The following is a 19,845-nucleotide window of genomic DNA, read 5'->3' as shown; positions in this document are numbered from 1 at the left end:
ACCCCAATCAATAAAAGCCAGACTGTTTTGGTTTACCAGAATGTCCTTTTGCCCTCTGTGTTCTGAATTATACTGCCATAATACAACATAACAGCAGTAAAGTTTACAGTGTTTTTACAGGTAGGAGGGTCTTTTCAGTGTAGCAGCAGGCAGGGATGGGGAAGGCTAGCTCTGTGCTAATCCCTCTGCGCTCTATAGCAGGGTTTATTATTAGCAACCTCAGAAGGGTGGCTTAATTTTCTGAACAGAAGGGGCGGGGTGTGGGCATGTGAGGCATGCGCTGCCGCCATGTGACCTATAGAGAGAGTTAGAGGGGCAGAGTGATGAGAGAGTTGAGTTCTTGGAAAAGGGGGTGCTTTCCATACCAGTAGACGGTATGGCGATGAGGGATGAAACGCAAGATGCTTTGTAGGTGCTCATCAGCTCACAGTAAGCAGTGCTCTTTGTAGTTGCCTCTGATGTGCAGGGGGGCAGCTGGCCTGAAGCGTGTCTGCTGGCTTTAGGTAGTAGGGATGGACTTTTCATTAGACCTGTGCCCGTCTTCTACCCATCTTTCCTATGCCTTCTCCCCCCCAGAAAGTCCTCAAACCCTAGACTTTATCAGATGTGAATAAGGATGTGAATAAACACAGACAGTGCACACACCCCCACAGGCACACACAGAGTATTGATCAGAACAGGCTTGTGTTTTTATAGCTCTCTAAAGCCCAGCAACGTCTGCCAGGAAATACCGAAGGAAAGTTGGGACTGCCAGCCAGGCTGTAGGTCATCTTTCACATCAGAAGTGTCCTACAGAGTGCATCCTCCTCAAACTCCCTTCTGCTGGTGTACAGATATACATCTCTCTTTTTTTCACTCTCTCTCTCTGTCGCTCTCTCTCTGTTTCCTTTTTTGGTCTCACTGAATCACCGGAGGACACAAGCTCTGGGGGGGGGGGGGGGGGACAGAGCTGGAATTGATTTTCTGGTGGGCCACGTGGTGTGTTCTGCTTCTGATCCCTTAGTGATTGAGTCTGGCCCAGAGGAAGTGTCTTCTGAGTGGGCAGTTCCCAGATTTCTTTACCCTTCTATTTTCAGACATTCCTTTTCTGTTTCTATCTTGCTGATCTTCCAACAGACTTATCAGTTGTAGGATTTGCCATAATTTGCATTAAGATGTAAGGGTGGTACTACTCCAGCCAGGTGGCAATAGCATGTCATTTTTGAGAAGTCAGATTTCATATTCTTGCTATATCGTTATTTGATATACATTTGGCAGGCCAAATGTAACCATGGCTTTCCTTTCACTTCCTCAGCAAATGTGTTGACTCTTTCCAGGCTACATCCTCACATTTAATCCAAACACCTCTTTCTTACTGCTGTTTTATTGACATGAAGTTGCTGTTCTTTCTGTTTGGTTTAAAAATGATGGCACTCCTAAGCTTAGCTGACTAACCACACTGGTAGACGACAACATGGAATAGCAGTAGCAATGAGCAAACAATGGATGAGGGTACCACAAGGGCTCCTTCCCTTCCTTTGCAGAAATTTGAAAGCAAAAATCAGGAAAATTCTTTACAAGGAACGAACACTCGTCTTATTTAAATGAATGTTTTAGAACTGTTTTTATAATGGGTGCATTGCTTTATTAATGCAATTTTGAGCTATTTCCTTGCAGCCCTCCATATGAAGAGAAAGGATGAAGAAGGGTAAGAGTAAACCTTTACGGAGTTGCCATAGAAATGGCTGGTGCAGCAGCCTGGCTCGTATAGGAGCTAATTTAAAGATGTGCTTGGGATGACAGGGTTATTGCTGTGAGGATTTCTTTAATCAGCAGGATTTCTTAGATAACCTTTGCTGTTAAGGTCAGTCCTCTAAACTGTCACCAATTAGGAACATTATTCAGTAGTCACGGTTTTGCTCTAAATCACAGTGATCCCTTCATATATTTTTTTACTTCAGCTCATTTTAAAAGGCTCATGAGGGGCCAGTGGGATACGTGTGGTATTAGCCTTATTGCCTCCTTTTGCCATGGAAGAGAAATCGAGACATACTCATACTGTAGTTGTTCGAAAGCTTTTCTAATTTTTAGTGGGTTTTTGGAGGGTTTACAATAAAGCTTGGGTCTGACAAGAATGATTAACAGCTCAATAAAGCCTTTAATGAGTACTGCTGCCCATGTTTTAAGGCTTCGGGGTAGATCTATAAATTTTCCCGCAACTTTTCTGTACTTCCTCTCCGTTCAATCTCTTCAAAAACATCCTCACATTCACTCATATAAAATATACTGATCATATTGGAGAGAAATGTCCATCTGCCCAGGAACATCCAACATAATTAACATACACAACTGGCTCAAAGAGCCAAAGAATATAGATAATTTCTGATTGGGAAACCAAATTTGTCTTTACACTAATATACTGCTCCAAGAAATAGCTTGCTACAGAGCAGCCCAAAAGCATTCTTCTGATCTAATCCAATCTCTCTCTCTCTCTCTCTCTCGCTCTCTCTCTCTCTCTCTCTCTCTCTCTCTCTCTCTCTCTCTCTCTCTCTCTCTCTCTCTCTCTCTAGTGAGAAGAGAAAGCTTCAGGTGAACATTGCAAATCCCATTCAGTGCAGTATGAATGGGAGGAAGTGTACTGTTGTTGTGGAGACCAAGATTAACCAGTCACAGCCTGACTTCACCAAGAGCCGATCGGGCTACATATTGGCGGTGCCAGGCAACTAAAGTACAAGAATGGAGACCGCACAACATCATCCACTGTCGTGTCAAGTCATGCTTCAGTTTAATTTCAAAATTAAAGCCATACAAATTTGCCTTGATATAGGCAAGATTTCTCTACCATAGGATGTCTAAGGAGTATAGTGATGGGGAGGAATGTCCCTGAAAACTCAGCATGATATTTAATCAAGAAACACCCGAGGTGCATATATGAAATGCACCTAATTTCAAATTCATCAGTAAGGTCACTGATGTCTCAAAGTTTATTTATTTATAATTTCAGCCAAATTAAAGGGAAACGCATAGTAAATATTTATAGGAAACATAAGATTCAACTATTTGAAATATATAGCAAATATGCTGGAAATAGGGGTTTTTATTGTTTAAAGAGAATATTTTTGTTTTTGATGAAGCATTCATTTGGGACCAAGTATGGATATGATTCCAGGTTTATGCATATCCTAGATCATAGTGGTCATGTAACTGACATCCCGGCTTGTTCCCCGTAGGCTTTCTAGAGGGATATGTTGAGCATATCCATAAACTCACTAACTGCTCGTAAGTGTTTCATAACTTAAATTCTTTTGTCTTGTTATGCATATTTCATATATGGAGTTTCAGATGCAGATGTAAAAGGATTTTGTACCACAATTTATATAGCTAGATTATATACGATTTTTACACATCTAAGTTACACAGTCACATGTCTGTGAAACAAGTGAGACAGTTAACAAAAGGCAGGAATTTTATAAAGAGGCAGCGATTTCTTTTGTTGTTATAAATGGTCTAGATTCTTAACAAGTGTGCTGATAGAAATGTCTGTCTTACAATGAAAACCCTGTGGGAGCACTCTCTCTCTCCTGCAGGACAAAGCCCGACAGAAAAGACTGCTCGATTTTAGTTATTGATCCTGCACTCACTTGGAAAGGCATATGCTCATTTGAGCACTTCTGTCATGTTTGTTTGACAGGGATAAGATATGACTGTCATGTACATTTAATGGGTAATATCTGACTTTCACATTTACAAAGACACGTAATTTATTAATATTTGGAATGAAGGAAGGTTATTTTAAGCCAAATGTATGTCCGTCCCCCCCCCCCAAGCCTAAATAGCCTGATTATTCCATACTAGCAAGCATACAATTTTGACTATACTGTACCCAATCTATGGTATACACTCTATTACCTTCTGAAGGTGTTAGTTACTCTATGTGATCATTAATAAAGGTAATCAGAGATAATGTGTCATAATCTGAATGTAAAATGGAGATATCTTGAGTGTGCATGCATGCATGCATGTGTGAGTGAAGGTGCACTGTTGAGTGAGAACCCAGAGAGAATTGTTCATTCGTATTTACCAAATCAGGAGTGCAGCATTCGGAGCGCAGCCTCCAGGAAGTCTGGCTCCTTTTTCAAGAGCCCTTTGCTGAGAGAAGTGGCAAAGTAAAAAGGGACTTGCTTCAGGATTTATTTCCTGAGCAAACCTTTGTTAATCTGTTTCCTAATTTTTATTCAATTTTAATATCTTTACTAAAGGTTTGGAGGAGAATTTTTATTTCATGTCATTTTCTTGTCATCTTTAATTGTCCTTGGCCATAAATTATTACTAGATATCCATATCTTTCAACAGTAAATATTGAAATGGATCTAATTGGTGCAGGAATACTAAGTCTAATGTCCATTGTTAGACCACTAAAATTTGGAACAGATAATCACAAATACTGATCCTCATCAAAGATGAGGTAAGGTTGGAAAAACAAGCCTCGCACAGCCGCATACAGCTTGACGCAGTTATTTCTTTTGGCAGGTTTTAAAAATATTCTGCCGCTCTCTTCCACTTCCAGCGGGTTCTTGTCCTTTGATGTCTTTATGTATGGAGAAATCCCTTTGTTTTGGAACAAAGTTAGCCAATCTCCTTCACACACTCCCCTTCCTCCCTAGTCCTTTACTCAGCTATCCTCCGCTCTTGTTCCCTTCTGTCTCAGTTAACTGTGCCACCTTGCACACAGCGAGGGAGAGAGGCACACGCGTCTGCTTCTCTGTGTCTCTCGCCCTGGCACTGAAACCACGGACCCCCTGTTGGATACCTGGTTGGTCAAAGCTGTCTGCTGGGCAGGTGAGGGCTCAGACAAGCTCTCGGGCGCAGAAGTAGTCGACCACAGGCCATTTCTCCTCAAGGCTATTGGCTGCATTCCAGATCGGGCCAGCATGCATATTTCATGCAGCCATGTATTTTAGGTAGTGAACTGAAAGCATAAGGTGATGTTTTTGCCATTTGATATGGTTTTGTTCACATTTATTTATTTTTATACTTCAGGTTTCAATATCATTACTATAAAATCAAAATAGCTTCCATCAAGTTCCGGGTTTCTCAGTAACCAGTCATCTTTAAATCTCTGCACTCTTGGATTATGCAGAACTAAACTTCTAGTATGTACTCACTAGGATTAAAGAGGGCTTTAGTAATTTAGTTGTATAAAACCTAGTTCTGTTTCTACTCCTTTGGACTATAGCCATCTTCTTGTCTCTGCTCATTGGGTTGATCTTGCCTGAAAGTCTTTGTGATGAATCTCTGTGATTTGGACAAAGTGCTGAACAGTTTTAGATCTGTAGAAACCTGTCAGCATTTGTGACTTGTTCTATTCTGTATAATTTTGCTGTTATGTCTTTTTTTTTTTTTTTTTTCAAAACATTCCTAATTTTAGATTTCATGTATTTAATTAATTAATTTTAGATGTAAAGTTATGGAGAAACCAAATCAAAGGAATGTTCATTTTGTCTTTCAAAACCAGATCTTTTTCAGTTGTATTTTACTGTCATTTGTTTGCCTATTGTTTAAACCTTTTTTTTTCAAATATTAAGGAAAATACTTGTTGTTTTGCAAATTAATGTTCTTCAGGTACCTAAAGAAAAGGGGTAAAAAAAAATTTGGTGCCTAATTTTTTGAGAACTGTTGACACAGTTATTGACGTTTTCCGATGGTGGTGGTGTGGGGGGTTTTTTTAGTTTTTTTTTTTTTAATATATGTACCAAATATCACTGCTTAAATAAACATGACCAAATGCTCATAAATCCTGCAGGAACATCTACTTGGAATGTGACAATTCTCTTACCACCATTATGAATGATGAGAGCACTAGTTTTCTGGATGATCTTCCGGTCAGTGCGGTTCTGATGTTGATCAGGCTTATTTGTGTCCACAAAACCCCAGCCACATCTCACAGAAATCTAACCTGATGCTGTAGCCCACCACTCCACCAGTCTGCTGTTCCTACCAGAGAGCTGGCTACCTGGGCAATGTCAAGGCACTTTGCCATTCCATTGCTGAAAATCTTTACACCTGTGCTCAGACTTCTTCCTGTTTAGCGAGCAAATATCAAATGTAATGTGTAACTCCTGAAACAGTAAATATAATCTTTACACTTCTTAAATATTTTGTCATGCATGATGTCACATTGATTTGTAGGAAACTAGAAAGTGCCAGAGCAGTGAACTGAATGAATCCCAAAATTAGGAATGAAATGGGGAATTAAAAAATAATAGAAAAGAGAAAACGAATAACACACTTCTGTGCATCTTTAACGATCAGTGCATTTTATTTTCCATCACAGTACAAAAATAAATAAAAATAAGCAGAACCAAACTGAAAGAGTTAAATTACAGCAACACCTTGGTTTTCTTTTTTTCTAAGGATGTAATTGTACCAGTTCGATACCCTACCCACCCACCAGTCAAACTCCAGCCCATGCTGTGTTCCTCTCTAAAAAGCGGTGCTTTGTATTCTCCCCAGACCCCATAAGAAAAAAAGAACTACACTTCTCTGTACAAATCAGCTCTCATGCACTCACTCTCTCTCTCTCTCACACACACACACACACACACACACACATGCAGTCATTGAGAGTGCCTCTCCATTTTTCTCCCTTTGTAACACTGTCCATTTTGTTCTACAAAAAAAAAAAAATGTAACAAGTCAAAGAAAAAAAAAGCATCTTAATCTAGTACCTTCCTTTTTTTTTTTTTTTTTTTTTTTTTTTTTTTAGTTGTAAAAGCTTTTCCCTCTTTTTTGAATGACTAGTCAGTGGTGCGAGTAGAAAAAAAAATTGGCACATTGTTGTGCATGGTGGCAAGCGATGGCCCACAGGCAGTGAGCAGGACTCCCCTGGATCTGTCCCTGGAACCTGAAAGCCCCTTCAGCCTCCTCTGAACTGTGTCCAGGAAAAAAAAAATGCAAGTCCCTATGGTGCTAATCAGCAGCCTTATCTGAACCCCCTCACTGCACGTTAATGAGAACATTGCTGCCTCTCCTGTCTTCTGTTGCGCACAGCACCACAGCAGTGAAAGCACTCCAAAGTCATCCCATTTCGTACATGTACGCTGTCCAGCTTTTAGGGGCAGCTCTCGTTTCATAAGTACTATACAGGGATAAATGGTGTCTGCTTATATGATTATCAGTTTTTGTAGCTCTGTAAAGAAATCTGAGATCCACTACTACTGAAAGAAAGCATGCGTACTTAGTGATTAGAAAGTGGGCATTTAGAGGATGACATTTTTTTAACTTCTCATGAAATGAGGATTCAGTTTTCTGTCACAAATTAATTACATGTACCAAGGTTACAATGAGCTGTTCCTTTTCACCATTTTCTTTTTTACACAAAATCTGACATCACAATCGCAGTTATCCCAATTTAGAAAAAAAAACAAAGGCATCATGCCCACCAACTAGGATAACTGTTTCATTCAGCATTCAGTGACTTTATGTTCCTAAACCTACACATATCAGCTGGCTAGTCCAACTAAAATCTTGCTGAGATCAGCAGAGGTCAAACAGGCCCCTGACCCCATCATATCCAGTCCACTGCAGGGAACTTTGTTCCTGTAAGAGTCAGCATGGTGTTAAAGGCTATCACTTTCCATGGTGACAATAAATGACTTAAAAGAGAAATAATGTTAATGATTGTTTTTCTGCTTTTGATACATGAAACATTCCAACAGATAATACTCCTGCACCTGTGTTGCAGGTTAGAGAAAGAATGGTCTCAGATATCTGGGCTGAAACCTACTGGAAAATTGTGTTACCTGGTGATGCTCAGATTTGACTGGTTTTGAACTAAGCTCTCAGACATAATATCCTTAGCTAAATCATTCAAATGCATGTTTGCATCAACCATAATCTTCATTTCCACCAAAGGTATCAAGGTCACAAATAGCCTACATCTAAATGCTACATGTGGAAGTAGCAATTGTACCAGCAATTTGTACAATACATTACTAATTTTTAAATACAAAGGATGTCCTAAGAGAATAAATAAACAGCAATAAATTAAGAATTCATAGATATTCTTAATATTAAGGAACCATTAAAAAATGCCCTCCTTTGGTGTGTCCTTTAGACCTACATGACTTTCATCATAGGTATGGCACTGTTTCTATAAAATTTACAGAGCTTTTTCACTAAATGAATTCTTTCTCAAACTAGACAGTGACACACTTAAGACAAAACAACATAAGATACCTTGTAAGATCATGGCTCATTGTAGCAAGCATAACTAAATAAACTATATTTGCATTCCCTAAATGCAGATGTGGTTGTTTCTACAAATTGAATTTAAAGAAATAATTTTATGCTTTCAAGACACCATACAAATTGTATGGCATACATGCATTCCTTCATATTTTTGAATAAAAAAAAATTAAGTGTAACTAGTAAATCAATGGAAAAAGCCCCAGATGTGCACACCTTAGGAGAGTAGAACATCCACTTAATTCTATTCATAGATGAAAATAAATTAGGTCTTTCATATCAGCATGCCAAATCTCACATTGTCTATCCAACCCTGCTGTGCAATGCTGATGCATTTTCAAAAATCACCTTATTGTGGAACCCAGGAACTGCGTCTACAGACACACATAAAATATATCACTGGAGCGCCACTCTTTTTCCTAGTGAACACAGATGTGTTTAGGCACACCGCTACTGCAGCAAAAGTGCATGTCATTCAGTGAGCATCCAGCTGGATGTCCTCTGCGTCTTAATCAAAGTCTCAGTGCTTACTGTCAGCAGCGGGCCAGTCTGGCTGAGGCCTTTACCCACAAGGCAGTGCACATCTCCAGTAGTCAGTGGCTAGCTAGCCGCAGCATAGGGTCTCGACACATTCGATGCTGCAAATCGGTCTTTTATTCCTTCAGGTCTTTTCGCTTTTGTATTATTTTCTGTTGTTTATCTTCATATTTTGTTGTTGGAAGCAGGGGGTGATGGTGGTGATTTTGAATATTAACCATATGTGACTATTTGCTTGAACCCACATCTGGCATTTCTGTTTTGGGTCTAAGCAAAGCCTACCTCTTTACCATACCCAAATTATGAAGAGCTTTAAAATCCAATTAAAAATATTTTTCAGTAATTGTTGAATATGTTCAACACTACTCAGATCACCATTCAAAGTCTTAAACAAAAGGGTTCATTTTGACTTACTGAACATGTTCTCATAATATCAAGACTTAAGTCTACAGTATCATTTGCCAATTCAGATGTATTATTTTAGTTTTTGGGGAACCTACTAAAAAATTCCAGACTAGGGTTCAGCCTCACTCCAAGCACTCTCTTGCCTTCTCCTCACCGGTCCAGCCCAATGAGTAAACGGCTCCTCTCCTCTTCTTTCTGGCTCTCGTTCTTGAGGTCTGCAAACACCTGGGTGAAGAAGTGTGGGTCTGAGTTGATCTGCAGCATCTTGGCGCTCATCAGGTTGATTATGGACAGGCAGCGGTCCCAGAAGGTCTCCTTGGAGCTTTCCACCAAAAATGGCTTAAGGGGATAGGAGATCTCATTTCCCATGTAGGAGTAGGACAAGTAGAGGCAGGTGAGCAGCACCGCCTGCAGCTCGTGTTCCGATGCCACTTCTGAGGAGACCACGTCCCGACAGAGCATGTAAACAAAGACGACATTAGCTGGAGTGATGAAGCCTTGGTCCTGCCAACCTTGCAGCAGCAGGGAGCGGTCCACACTGCGGAGCCAAAGCACTGGATCAGTAGGAGAAAGGTGCTTGAGGCGGTAGCACCTCCGGCACAGGAATTCACCCAGGCAGCGTAGCAATTCACTAGTTGAAGCCTGAACAATTACTCTCTTGGGTGTGCCAGGTGCCACGTTGGAGCTGGACAGAGGTGCTTTCTTGACTGAAGAGGCCACATTGTTTGAGCTTTTGGAGCCTTGATTGGATGGACTTGACTGGTCCTGGGTGAATGTCGATAGGTTGGCACAGGACTGTGATTTCTTCAGGTTCTCGTTGTTCAGGTGGGTGACATTGTTCTGGTAGGTGGTGTTTGGCTGCACCTTCTTTGAACCCTTTTTCTTGGCTGAAACAGCTACTATCCGCTTCCATGGTAACACATTGATGAGTGAGTGGCGCTTCAAGTTCTTGTCTTTGGCGTTCTTACTGTTTTGAACGGCTGTGTAGTGGCCCACCGTAGCTGGGCCATCCTCAAAGAGGGCAGCCTTCCGGTAGCTGGGAGAGAGTGACAGGACGGTTCCCATGGTGCCAGTGGAGGGTGGGCAGGGTCTCTAGGTCAGGAGATCACCACAAACTAGACCTGGTTCTGGAGGGTCTTGCCTCACTACTTCCAAAACTGGAGACCCAAACACCAGGCTTAATGTTTGTTCAGCATCAAAACCTGAATTAGTGATCAGCCTAATGAGCAATGGGGTCTGGGTGGACAAGGAATAAATGAGCTCCTTCGTTGATCCAATATTCTTTTATTTCAATATCTGTAAAAATGAAACACACATTTCAGTACTGACAATAACAGTTTTGCACTGATTCTGATGATTTTTACTCCATTTTGTTTCTGTACTTTCTTCCCAGAATTTTTGCAATGTAAGAATAAGGTGCTAATTTATACTGAAGAACATGTCCAGAATATGTTTTTGTTTGTTTGTTTATTTAGATTCTGAAAAACAAGGCGTTGGCTGTCTACATTGAACATCCATTCAATATTCCTGCTGCAGCTTACAGTTTACTGAAATACTAATAGGCTAACGTTTTGGATGCAAACACAGAACTCTGCATTATATTTCTTTAAGATGAACCTGAATAGTCCTACAAAAGCCCACTGGACCACTTTCCTCTTTAGCAATAATAGGCCTAAATATGTAGGCTAATCAAAAACCAATTAAAAGATATCAAGGTCAAATTAAGCAGCGGTTAACTTGCACTACACCAACTAATGAAATATAAAATGGTCTATAATAAAATAATAAAGAATATGAAAATCACCTAAAAGCATATACTAAAGCACAATAAGAAAATATGCCAGCATGAGAAAACTTAAATTTTCTAAAGAAGAATATTTGTACAATTACATTTCTAGATAATTTCGTGGACTGATCTCTACATAATTGTTCCGCATTGTTCAAGGACAATCTTATACCACCATAAAGTGCAATATTTCGCATAGGCTAAATTTCGTATAAGCTGTTCCGTCATAAACCTTTCTTAGGGCCCAAACCCCTACACCCCCACCGCCTAGGTTCCTATGGAATTTGTAACATGAAAGTAAATAATTGTGGTAATCATGAAATTATTCTATTGTCTACTGTTTTTGATATGCTTCTGTAGAATTAATGCTAGCACTCCTGTACCTATCCTGCCATGTATGTTTTAAAATGGAAGTGCAAAACATAAACATCTGATTCGTCTACAGTAAACATGCAGAGGATATAGAAACTAATAAAAATATGTTGGTATTCTAGACACGATAAATACTACCAACGTGTCATATATGCAAAAATTGTTCATAAGATAAACAAAGTTACAGCAAGTGACAGCCGATAAGTTAGTCCTTGCAGACATATGCTATATGTCTCGCCTTCTTAAGGATGGCAGATAATCAACTTAAATATAAAGGAAAATATGAAATTAATATTTTTCCAGGGTAATATATTTCAAAAGCCTATTTTTATTTGCCATTTGTGAGTACAGGGTTTCGTTGCTTGTGTGTACCGCCTATGTGTAAGCGGCTGTCCAAGGTTCTGAAATTGTGTAGACCTTATAACAATAATTTTCGTCAATGGATACAGGCCTGCGCAAATTCCGCAATTGTATAATTTATTCTCTATTTGAAAGAAATTATTAACTCTACTAAAGCTAGTCCACCAAGCACCTGTGTTTAGTAACGCCAGCACAGCAAATATTACATTAATCTCCTTTAAAATAGGCTAACTAGATATACAACAAAGTCGAAGGTAATGCTAATGTCATTTTCTAAACAACAACAACAAAAAATCCCGGTTGCTTCAATGTCTGTTGTTCAAAAAGCTGTTAATTGTATGCTACTTACTGTATAATTTTCTCCACGATGATGTGAGAAACCAAGAGCCGCAGTAATGGCTGTTTCTGTATATCCTTTGATCTGCTACGCATCAAGGTGACACAGCAATAACCACATAAAAGAATGCGTTTTAAAAAACCAAAATAAATTTAAAAAGAGGAATCCAGAGAAAAGCCTTATTTAACAAAACAAGAAAATCCGCACGCCTTGTCTAAGGTCTCGGCTGGCGCTCTTGTTCTGTAGTGATACTGGTGTCTCCCTTGGACAGAGATGCTGAGAACTATGAAGCTGTGCTATCGGTCTTCTCCGCCAGAAACGAGGGTTTAGGTGAATGTTGCGCTGACACCAACTGTAGCGGCACATGCGCGGTATATGGCTATGGGCAGTGGGCGAGCGCCGCTCCGTGCTCTGTCCTTGGTGCTGTTTTATAAACTCCACCCAAGAAGATTGCATTGGGTAAACAAAGCACTCAAAACTGTAGCGATTTTATTTACGAGGCCAAAAGCGCTTTATATATAGAGTGTTTTTTTTCTCTTCTTTTTATGAAAGAAAATATTAGTAACCTTTCTGCAGATGTTTTACAGCACATTGTTAACAATTTTTAACCAAACTAAATATATCACAGTGCGCTAGTATGGCCACTAGAACAAGCTAACAAATTAAAATGCAAAACAAAAACAAAAACAAAAACAAAACACTAATAATGCGCACATTTTAAACTCTTACATCCAAGCCTGTTTTGCATTAGGTTACAGACCTATAGACCTCGGGCTTTGCCTGATCATGAAGCTTACTCACTTGGGCAGTAGTCACAATTACAATTGCGTAAATACACATAACTAATTTGTAGTTTTGGCCGTACTTCAAGGCCCAGAATACCCTTGCATTCGGTGTGTTCGTCAGTACGTTTTTCCGGTTGTCTTTCGCAAGTGTTTGTGGGTATTCAGGTTTTGAATAGGGAAGATGGCAGCCGCAGCAGTGGTTGAGTTTCAGAGAGCTCAGTCTCTTATCAGCACGGACCGAAACGCTTCTATCGATATTTTTCACTCAATAGGTAAGCCATTCTGAGTATTTCGTGAATATTTTATTGATTTTTATTTTACTTAGAACAACTTTGACAGCAGTCTCTTTCCGACCGTGAGCCGGCTGCTTGCGGTGCTGACTCACTGCACTGTGCTACTAGCAGATTAGCTCGTCAGCTAAGCGACGAGTTGACAGCATCTTAGCTAAGCGGGCTAACGCTAGCTGGTTAAGCAGGGTAGCTGGCTAGCTTTCTCGCTAATGGGAGCTAATGTAGCCAATACAATTTAAGTTATCTTGTCTAGCTAGCGAATTACGTCGGGTTATATGGTCAGCTTTCTACTATTGGGGCTTTTAGGTGGTTAGCGTAAAAAAGATGGCTAATTGTCCAAGTAAAATTATGATTAGTTAGTTAAATAACGTAGCTGTCATCTTTTCATACCCCCAAGTTCTGTCGATACCGTCTGCGGAGAGTAATCAACTTATTTCGTTTTAATTTAACGTTAGCTAACCAAATGTAATTTGAGGTTATCTGGATGAACAAGGGGACGACATTTAAAACTGATGACAGTATTCACACAGCTAAGATCGCTAGGTTAACTAGCGATTTAAATAACACTAGCTGTACATCGCCGTGAGTTAGTAGCCTGAGTTAGCTAATTGTGCTCACATTTATTCTCAGCCTTTACTAGTATCGTTAGTTAACGTTATCAGTTACTGGGAAAAGGCAATTACATTGCTACCCGATAACCTTGATGGGAAGCCAGCTAGTGTAACGTTACGTTAGTAATCTTAGTTATCTTGCACGTTATTTAGGCCCCCTGGTACTAGCTAGCTACTCATTATGGCATAAAGTTAGCCAGGTTAGGTAGCTAAATTTGTCAGTTAATTGTCGAACACTGGTCGTGGTCTAACACCCAGGTTGGAGTTGGGTAATATTGCGTTTTTTGCCTTGATAACTCCTATCTAACATGGCTAGCTACTTATCACAGTATTAAGATGATTTGAGCATTTGGGAAGCAGAATTCACAGACACATCTGTACTAATTGTATCCCTTTTTGTTACTTTGACTTTTCTCATTATTGCTATTGCTAATGTCATGCACTTTAAAACTGTACACGGTTATACTATTGTCATTATTATTCTTGTCATTATATCTCTTCATATAGTCTATAACTATAGGAAGAGAACTAACTATATAGTTAAACTGTATAAGAAGCACTTTTACATTTTATTCTGATTTTGAATTGCACTAACTCTTTCCAAACAGCTTAAATGCATTTCCTTGTGGCAGTCAGATCTTGTTTTGTGTAACTGTGATGCCATATTTCTTTCAGTGTGGTGTATGAAGTGCATTATTTGCTTACACATTCAGTGTTCTGAGAGCTATGTCTGTTTCCTCAGTCAGACGAGATGTTCAGCAGGATGATGAAGAGGCCGTGCGTGTCAAAGAACAGAGCATACTGGAACTTGGCTCCTTGCTGGCTAAGACAGGACAAGCAGCAGGTGCCAGTTTTTATTATTTGTTTTATAAGCTGTAATTTGTTAAACATATTCTCTTTGTGGTATAGGCACCCTATGCATGGACCATCACTGTAATGTTACACTCTTTTATGCTAGAGCTTGGAGGGCTCCTGAAGTTTGTTAGACCTTTCCTGATCTCCATAAGCAAGGCAAAAGCTGCACGTCTGGTGCGCTCTTTGCTGGATCTCTTCCTGGATATGGAAGCAGCCACAGGCCAAGAGGTAGAGCTGTGTTTGGAGTGCATTGAGTGGGCCAAAGCTGAGAAGAGGACTTTTCTCAGACAAGCCTTGGAGGTAAGTATATTGTCATAGTGTTGACCATATACAGTATCTGATATTTATAGTAGCTGTAGGGATTAGTAATATTAGTAATAAATATTACTAATAAAGTATAATGCTTTGAATTGTCAATATTAAAACTGGCATGCCATGTATGATATCTTCTTGTCCTGTAGGCTCGTCTGATCTCACTGTATTTTGACACCAAGAGGTACCAAGAGGCCCTGCAGTTGGGTGAGTAGCCTTACAGAAATTGTCTGCAGGGTTGTTGACCTAATCACAACATTTTGGCCCATTTTGCTCACTTATATTCTGTTAATATGCTAAAATGCTAAGATCAACTGTTTCCCAGGCTCCCAGTTATTACAGGAGCTGAAAAAGATGGATGACAAAGCTTTATTGGTGGAAGTCCAGCTACTTGAGAGTAAAACATATCATGCACTTAGCAACCTACCGAAGGCCAGGGCTGCCCTAACCTCAGCCAGGACCACAGCCAATGCCATCTACTGTCCGCCCAAACTTCAGGCAGCTCTCGACATGCAGTCAGGCAAGTCTTAAACTCATAATGCCCATGATTTTAACTCTCCTCTGTCAAGGTCAGAGACACTGAGCTATAAACCATAAAAACATACCATATACATGTAATTTTGTACTGTCTTGAAGTGGGAAATTTGTTCCATATTTATACTCTAGGCATTATCCATGCAGCAGAGGAGAAGGATTGGAAGACAGCCTATTCATACTTCTTTGAGGCTTTTGAGGGCTATGACTCCATTGATAGCCCGAGGGCCATCACTGCACTGAAGTACATGCTTCTCTGCAAGATCATGCTCAACTTGTAAGTGAAAGTACAGATTGTAGTTTTACTTATTCCTGTGTGGGAGTCCTTCTTGTGATCCTGAACTTTACCCACTGTCCTACTTGAAGAATGAATTTTGTTGTTATGGTTGCATTAGAAAGCAAACTGCTATTTGAAACCTTAGTCCTGTAAGTAAGATGCTTTGCAATGCATAGCATAATAGGAAAAGCTTAGAAAAGTGATATTAGAAGCTTGTTAACAAGTAAGTGTTTCCAGGCAGTGATTGTAGGGTAAAATGAGTTGATGATGCGACAAAGTAGATGCAAGTGATTTACTTTCTTTCAGGTATTTTGAAGAGATCAAATAGCACTTTAGCAGGGGATACCAGTAATGGCTTATGTTATTAGTGGACAAACTGAGCTCACTTAGCTGTGCCCCTGTTTTCCTATCTGCAAATATCACTAATTTCATTTCTGCTTTGCTGCTCTCTAGGCCAGAAGAAGTACAAGCCTTGATCAGTGGCAAGCTGGCACTACGGTATGCTGGGAGACAAGTAAGCACTCCACCTTGATTCATACATGTCTCTGTGATTCTCCAAGGTTCGCTTCACCTGTATGTCTATATGTGTAAACTGAGCAGCTCTCCCATTCTCCCTCCTGACCCGTCACAGACAGACGCGCTCAAGTGTGTAGCGCAAGCCAGCAAGAACAGATCGTTAGCAGACTTTGAAAAGGTGAGACAGGCGTGCTGACATTCATTTGGACACGCGAGTTGTCTGTGTCTGCTGCTCATTGTTTGCCCTCTTCTCTGGATGTGTGCCGTGCAGGCTCTGACGGAGTACGCAAAAGAGCTGCGTGACGACCCCATCATCAGCACGCACCTGGCTAAACTCTACGACAACCTGCTAGAGCAGAACCTGATCCGGGTCATTGAACCCTTTTCCAGGGTACAGGTAGGTTGTGCGCTCGGGACGTCCCTAACCACAACAATAATCAAAAAGACAATGTAAGATCATTTAAAATGTTCACCGGAAAGTTCAACAAAATACGGGCTTTGTCAGCAGCACAGAGCATGTTAAGCAGTGCCACCGATTTAGGTTTCGGAGTTCTTGTTTCAAGCTGTAACTGAATTCTTTTTATTGGTTTATATCTCCTAAGAATATTAATTTCATTTTCTAGATAACACACATATCAAGTCTCATCAAACTCTCAAAGGTAAAGACTCTTCACTGGTATTTTTTTAACTAGGACACTCGCAAAAACTCACATTTTTTCCTTAATGGATTAGTTTTTTCTCTGATTTATTGCTTTTTTTTATTTCTTTAATCCTTCTACTTGGTATTCTTGACAAAACTAAATCAAATTACACATGCATATGAGTGGCGCTGAAAATCAGATTAATATGGGTATGCAAACAGCTCAGCTGAAACTGCACGAATTCACTTGTTTTTTGCTTACAGGGTGAAGTTGAGAGAAAATTGTCACAAATGATCCTGGACAAGAAGTTTCATGGCAAGTCAACATATGTTCGGTTGCTGCTGCTTTGATGGTGCCTTTGCATGTGTCACTTAAATTGGATTTTGGCAAGGGATAACAGTGCCTCAGTGCTGAACGCTAATGATACTTTATTGTAGGTATCCTTGACCAAGGTGAGGGAGTTCTGATCATATTTGAAGAGCCCCCTGTAGACAAGACTTATGAGGCAGCCCTTGAAACCATACAGAACATGAGCAAAGTTGTGGATTCACTTTACAACAAAGCTAAGAAACTCACATAGGTAAGATAATAGCAGTAAACATCACATCATGTACTGTTAATGAAGCAAATCCCAAAAGTATAATTAAAATTTGATTAACTATGAATTTGTGTGGTGTTGATATCTGCTATGGTAATTGTCTAGATTACTAATGTAAAGTTTTTGCCTCCCCAACAGAACAAACATGAAAGGATGTGTGTGAGTGTATGTCTGCATGTGTGTGGCCAACATGTGGAGCCTTTTTTGGTCAAGGCGAGAAGGGACAATATAGATTCACAAGTTACAATGGGATTCACCTGTTCCCCAACGGAGAGTTTTTGACTCCTTTCAATGGACAGTTTCATCCCTCTATTCTTAATTTTGCTGTTTAATTTTCTTCCCAGTGTATCACTCATCGGCCAATATGGCCATCAGGGAATATTGTACAACTCAATAAAATCTTAAAATGTCATCACACAGAAATGTATAACTCTTCTACAGTTTAAGTTACAACCATTCTAAGGTGCAATACTGACTAAGTCCCTGTTTTTTGGGGGTCAATAAGAACTGTGGGTAACTGTGTTTGTCTCCCTTTGTTCTAGTCTCTTGGAAGCACATTTTTCTCTCTGAAGTGGATGGTAAATGTTGTAGCTAGTCAGGTTACGTCTTGATTCTGTGGGTTCTATAGCAAGCACAGTTGCCAGCAGTCAGACCAGTCATGGGTATTTTTCTAATATCTTTTACAAATTCTTAAGTTTAATATACGATTTTCTCTGGCAGTATACTGTTCATGATACAGAATGCAGTTCATTTTCTTCAACTCTAAAGATTGGTGGTGTTAAACACCCCTTTCATTCTCTTTTTATGAAAACTCATTTAGGAACTTTGTCCAAACATTAAAAATTCTAATGTTTGACAGCTGTATAAATGTTTACTTGTTTAATGCATTTGTGCTGTACTGAGTTCTAGCACAGCACAGTATGCAGGTTGTATACTGCTAATTAAAATAGCCAGTGTGACTTCAGAAGGATTCCTCAAAAAGGTGTTTTTCTTTCTTTCTTTCTTTCTTTCTTTCTTTCTAAGGAGCTTATTTTCCCTTTGGTTAAGTGACTTGGGTGTTATGGTCCACGCTGGGAAATGTTGCAGGGGAATATAGGTCTAATAATAGATTGTATTAATTCATTTGAACTGAGTTTAGAGTGAGTGATTCTTGCATGATTTTGTGGTTTATTTGAACAGTTTATATCTTGGGAACCTCATGCTTGCTTTTATACCTGAGTTTGTAAGGTGGGAATGAGTACCAATAGCTGTTTATGAATTCAAATTGTCAGAAAGGGAAAGTTGCCATAAGTTTCACTTCAAAGGACACTTTAAAGTGTTAGTAACTTGTTTGCCCACCTGGCTCACTCTCCGTTTGGCTCCCCGAGTTATTGTTTTTTTTTTTTTTTTTGTGTGTGTGTGTGTGTGTGTGTATATATATATATATATATATATATATATATATATATATATATATATATATATATAACCCCCCCCCACAAATACATCACTTCTAAATGTGTGATTACTGATGAATACAATAATAAGCAATTTACTTTTGTGTGGAGGACTCCTAAACTTTCTTGTCATTTTTTTCTGTAAAGTTATCAAGTTGAATATAACAGGGCTTTTATTGGTTTTCTGTAATGACAAAGTTGTTAGACATTAAGTTTACAGACATTTGAGTACACAAACACAAATTGCCATGTACCCAAATGAGATTTTCTTCCTCCATTATACTATATTTGAATATACTTTCTTGGAAGATCTTTGCCATCTTTGCAAATGGCACAATGGATACAGATACCATTGTTTTAGACACCCTTGAGGAAGTGAGATCAACTGAGGGTTTTTTGTTTTTTTTTTAAACCAAGTTTTATACAAAATTCTGTGACCTTTTTTACATTTTAAATGTGTTGCCCTTTTCCTCTTTTTGTTTTCTTTCATATATATATATACACACACACACACACACATACGAGGAACTGCATTTACTGGGTATATCTGATGTTCAGATGAGTTCAAATAAATCTCTGCTGTTGAACAACTTTTCAGATATCTTCGAAGACCTTCAAACTTTAACCTCGAAAACATTAACATGCCAGACAACTAGGAGAAGCAGTTAAAAGTATATTCCATCTTAATATAGAAATGGCTGATTGAGGGGCATTATTTTCAACAGGTAAAGTTTGGTACATGATGTCTCAGTAAGAACTGGTTCACTTAGTAGTATTGTAGCTCAAGCTCAAGCTATATTTCAATGGAAAAGTTAATGAGAGGCTTTATTTAAAAAAAAAAAGTTAACATTTTAATTTAATGATATGGAACTGGAAATAATTTCCCCTACTTTTCAGTTTATTTTCCTTCTGAGGTGTCTCTTTACTGTACTAAATTTAAAATATGTTATATAGAGTTAATCCATTA

The 19,845-nt window shown here is 39.3% G+C and overlaps 3 protein-coding genes across 6 annotated transcripts in view; 2 read left to right on the top strand and 1 right to left on the bottom strand.

Moving 5' to 3' along the window:
• myo1d (myosin 1D) overlaps positions 1–6,364 on the top strand; it is a 49,354-nt gene extending 42,990 nt beyond the window's left edge. For 3 of the 4 annotated variants that reach the window (XM_027029383.3, XM_027029384.3, XM_027029386.3), the window contains one exon: positions 2,550–6,364. In XM_027029383.3, the coding sequence (XP_026885184.2) occupies positions 2,550–2,706 (157 nt within the window). In that variant the 3' untranslated portion in view covers positions 2,707–6,364. The remainder of the gene's footprint in view (positions 1–2,549) is intronic. The other variant, XM_081698286.1, reaches the window with a different exon arrangement.
• On the bottom strand, positions 6,280–12,389 carry cdk5r1b (cyclin dependent kinase 5, regulatory subunit 1b (p35)). Its single transcript, XM_027029382.3, has 2 exons — positions 12,036–12,389; positions 6,280–10,464 (listed from the first exon to the last, which is right to left on the bottom strand). The coding sequence occupies exon 2, from the start codon at positions 10,231–10,233 to the stop codon at positions 9,319–9,321; it is 915 nt and encodes a 304-aa protein (XP_026885183.1). The 5' UTR covers positions 10,234–10,464; positions 12,036–12,389; the 3' UTR covers positions 6,280–9,318.
• Positions 12,390–12,963: 574 nt separating this feature from the next.
• Positions 12,964–19,469, top strand: psmd11b (proteasome 26S subunit, non-ATPase 11b). Its single transcript, XM_027029391.3, has 13 exons — positions 12,964–13,080; positions 14,452–14,553; positions 14,668–14,864; positions 15,026–15,083; positions 15,202–15,396; positions 15,543–15,687; positions 16,141–16,201; positions 16,319–16,381; positions 16,475–16,600; positions 16,827–16,862; positions 17,108–17,159; positions 17,282–17,424; positions 17,581–19,469. The coding sequence occupies exons 1-12, from the start codon at positions 12,990–12,992 to the stop codon at positions 17,422–17,424; spliced, it is 1,269 nt and encodes a 422-aa protein (XP_026885192.1). The 5' UTR covers positions 12,964–12,989; the 3' UTR covers positions 17,581–19,469.
• The last annotated feature ends 376 nt before the right edge of the window (positions 19,470–19,845 follow it).

This window comes from Electrophorus electricus, chromosome 15, assembly GCF_041902795.1.
Source record: "Electrophorus electricus isolate QZ-2024a chromosome 15, ASM4190279v1, whole genome shotgun sequence".
NCBI lineage: Eukaryota > Metazoa > Chordata > Actinopteri > Gymnotiformes > Gymnotidae > Electrophorus > Electrophorus electricus.
This window is presented reverse-complemented; position numbering and strand designations above follow the sequence as displayed.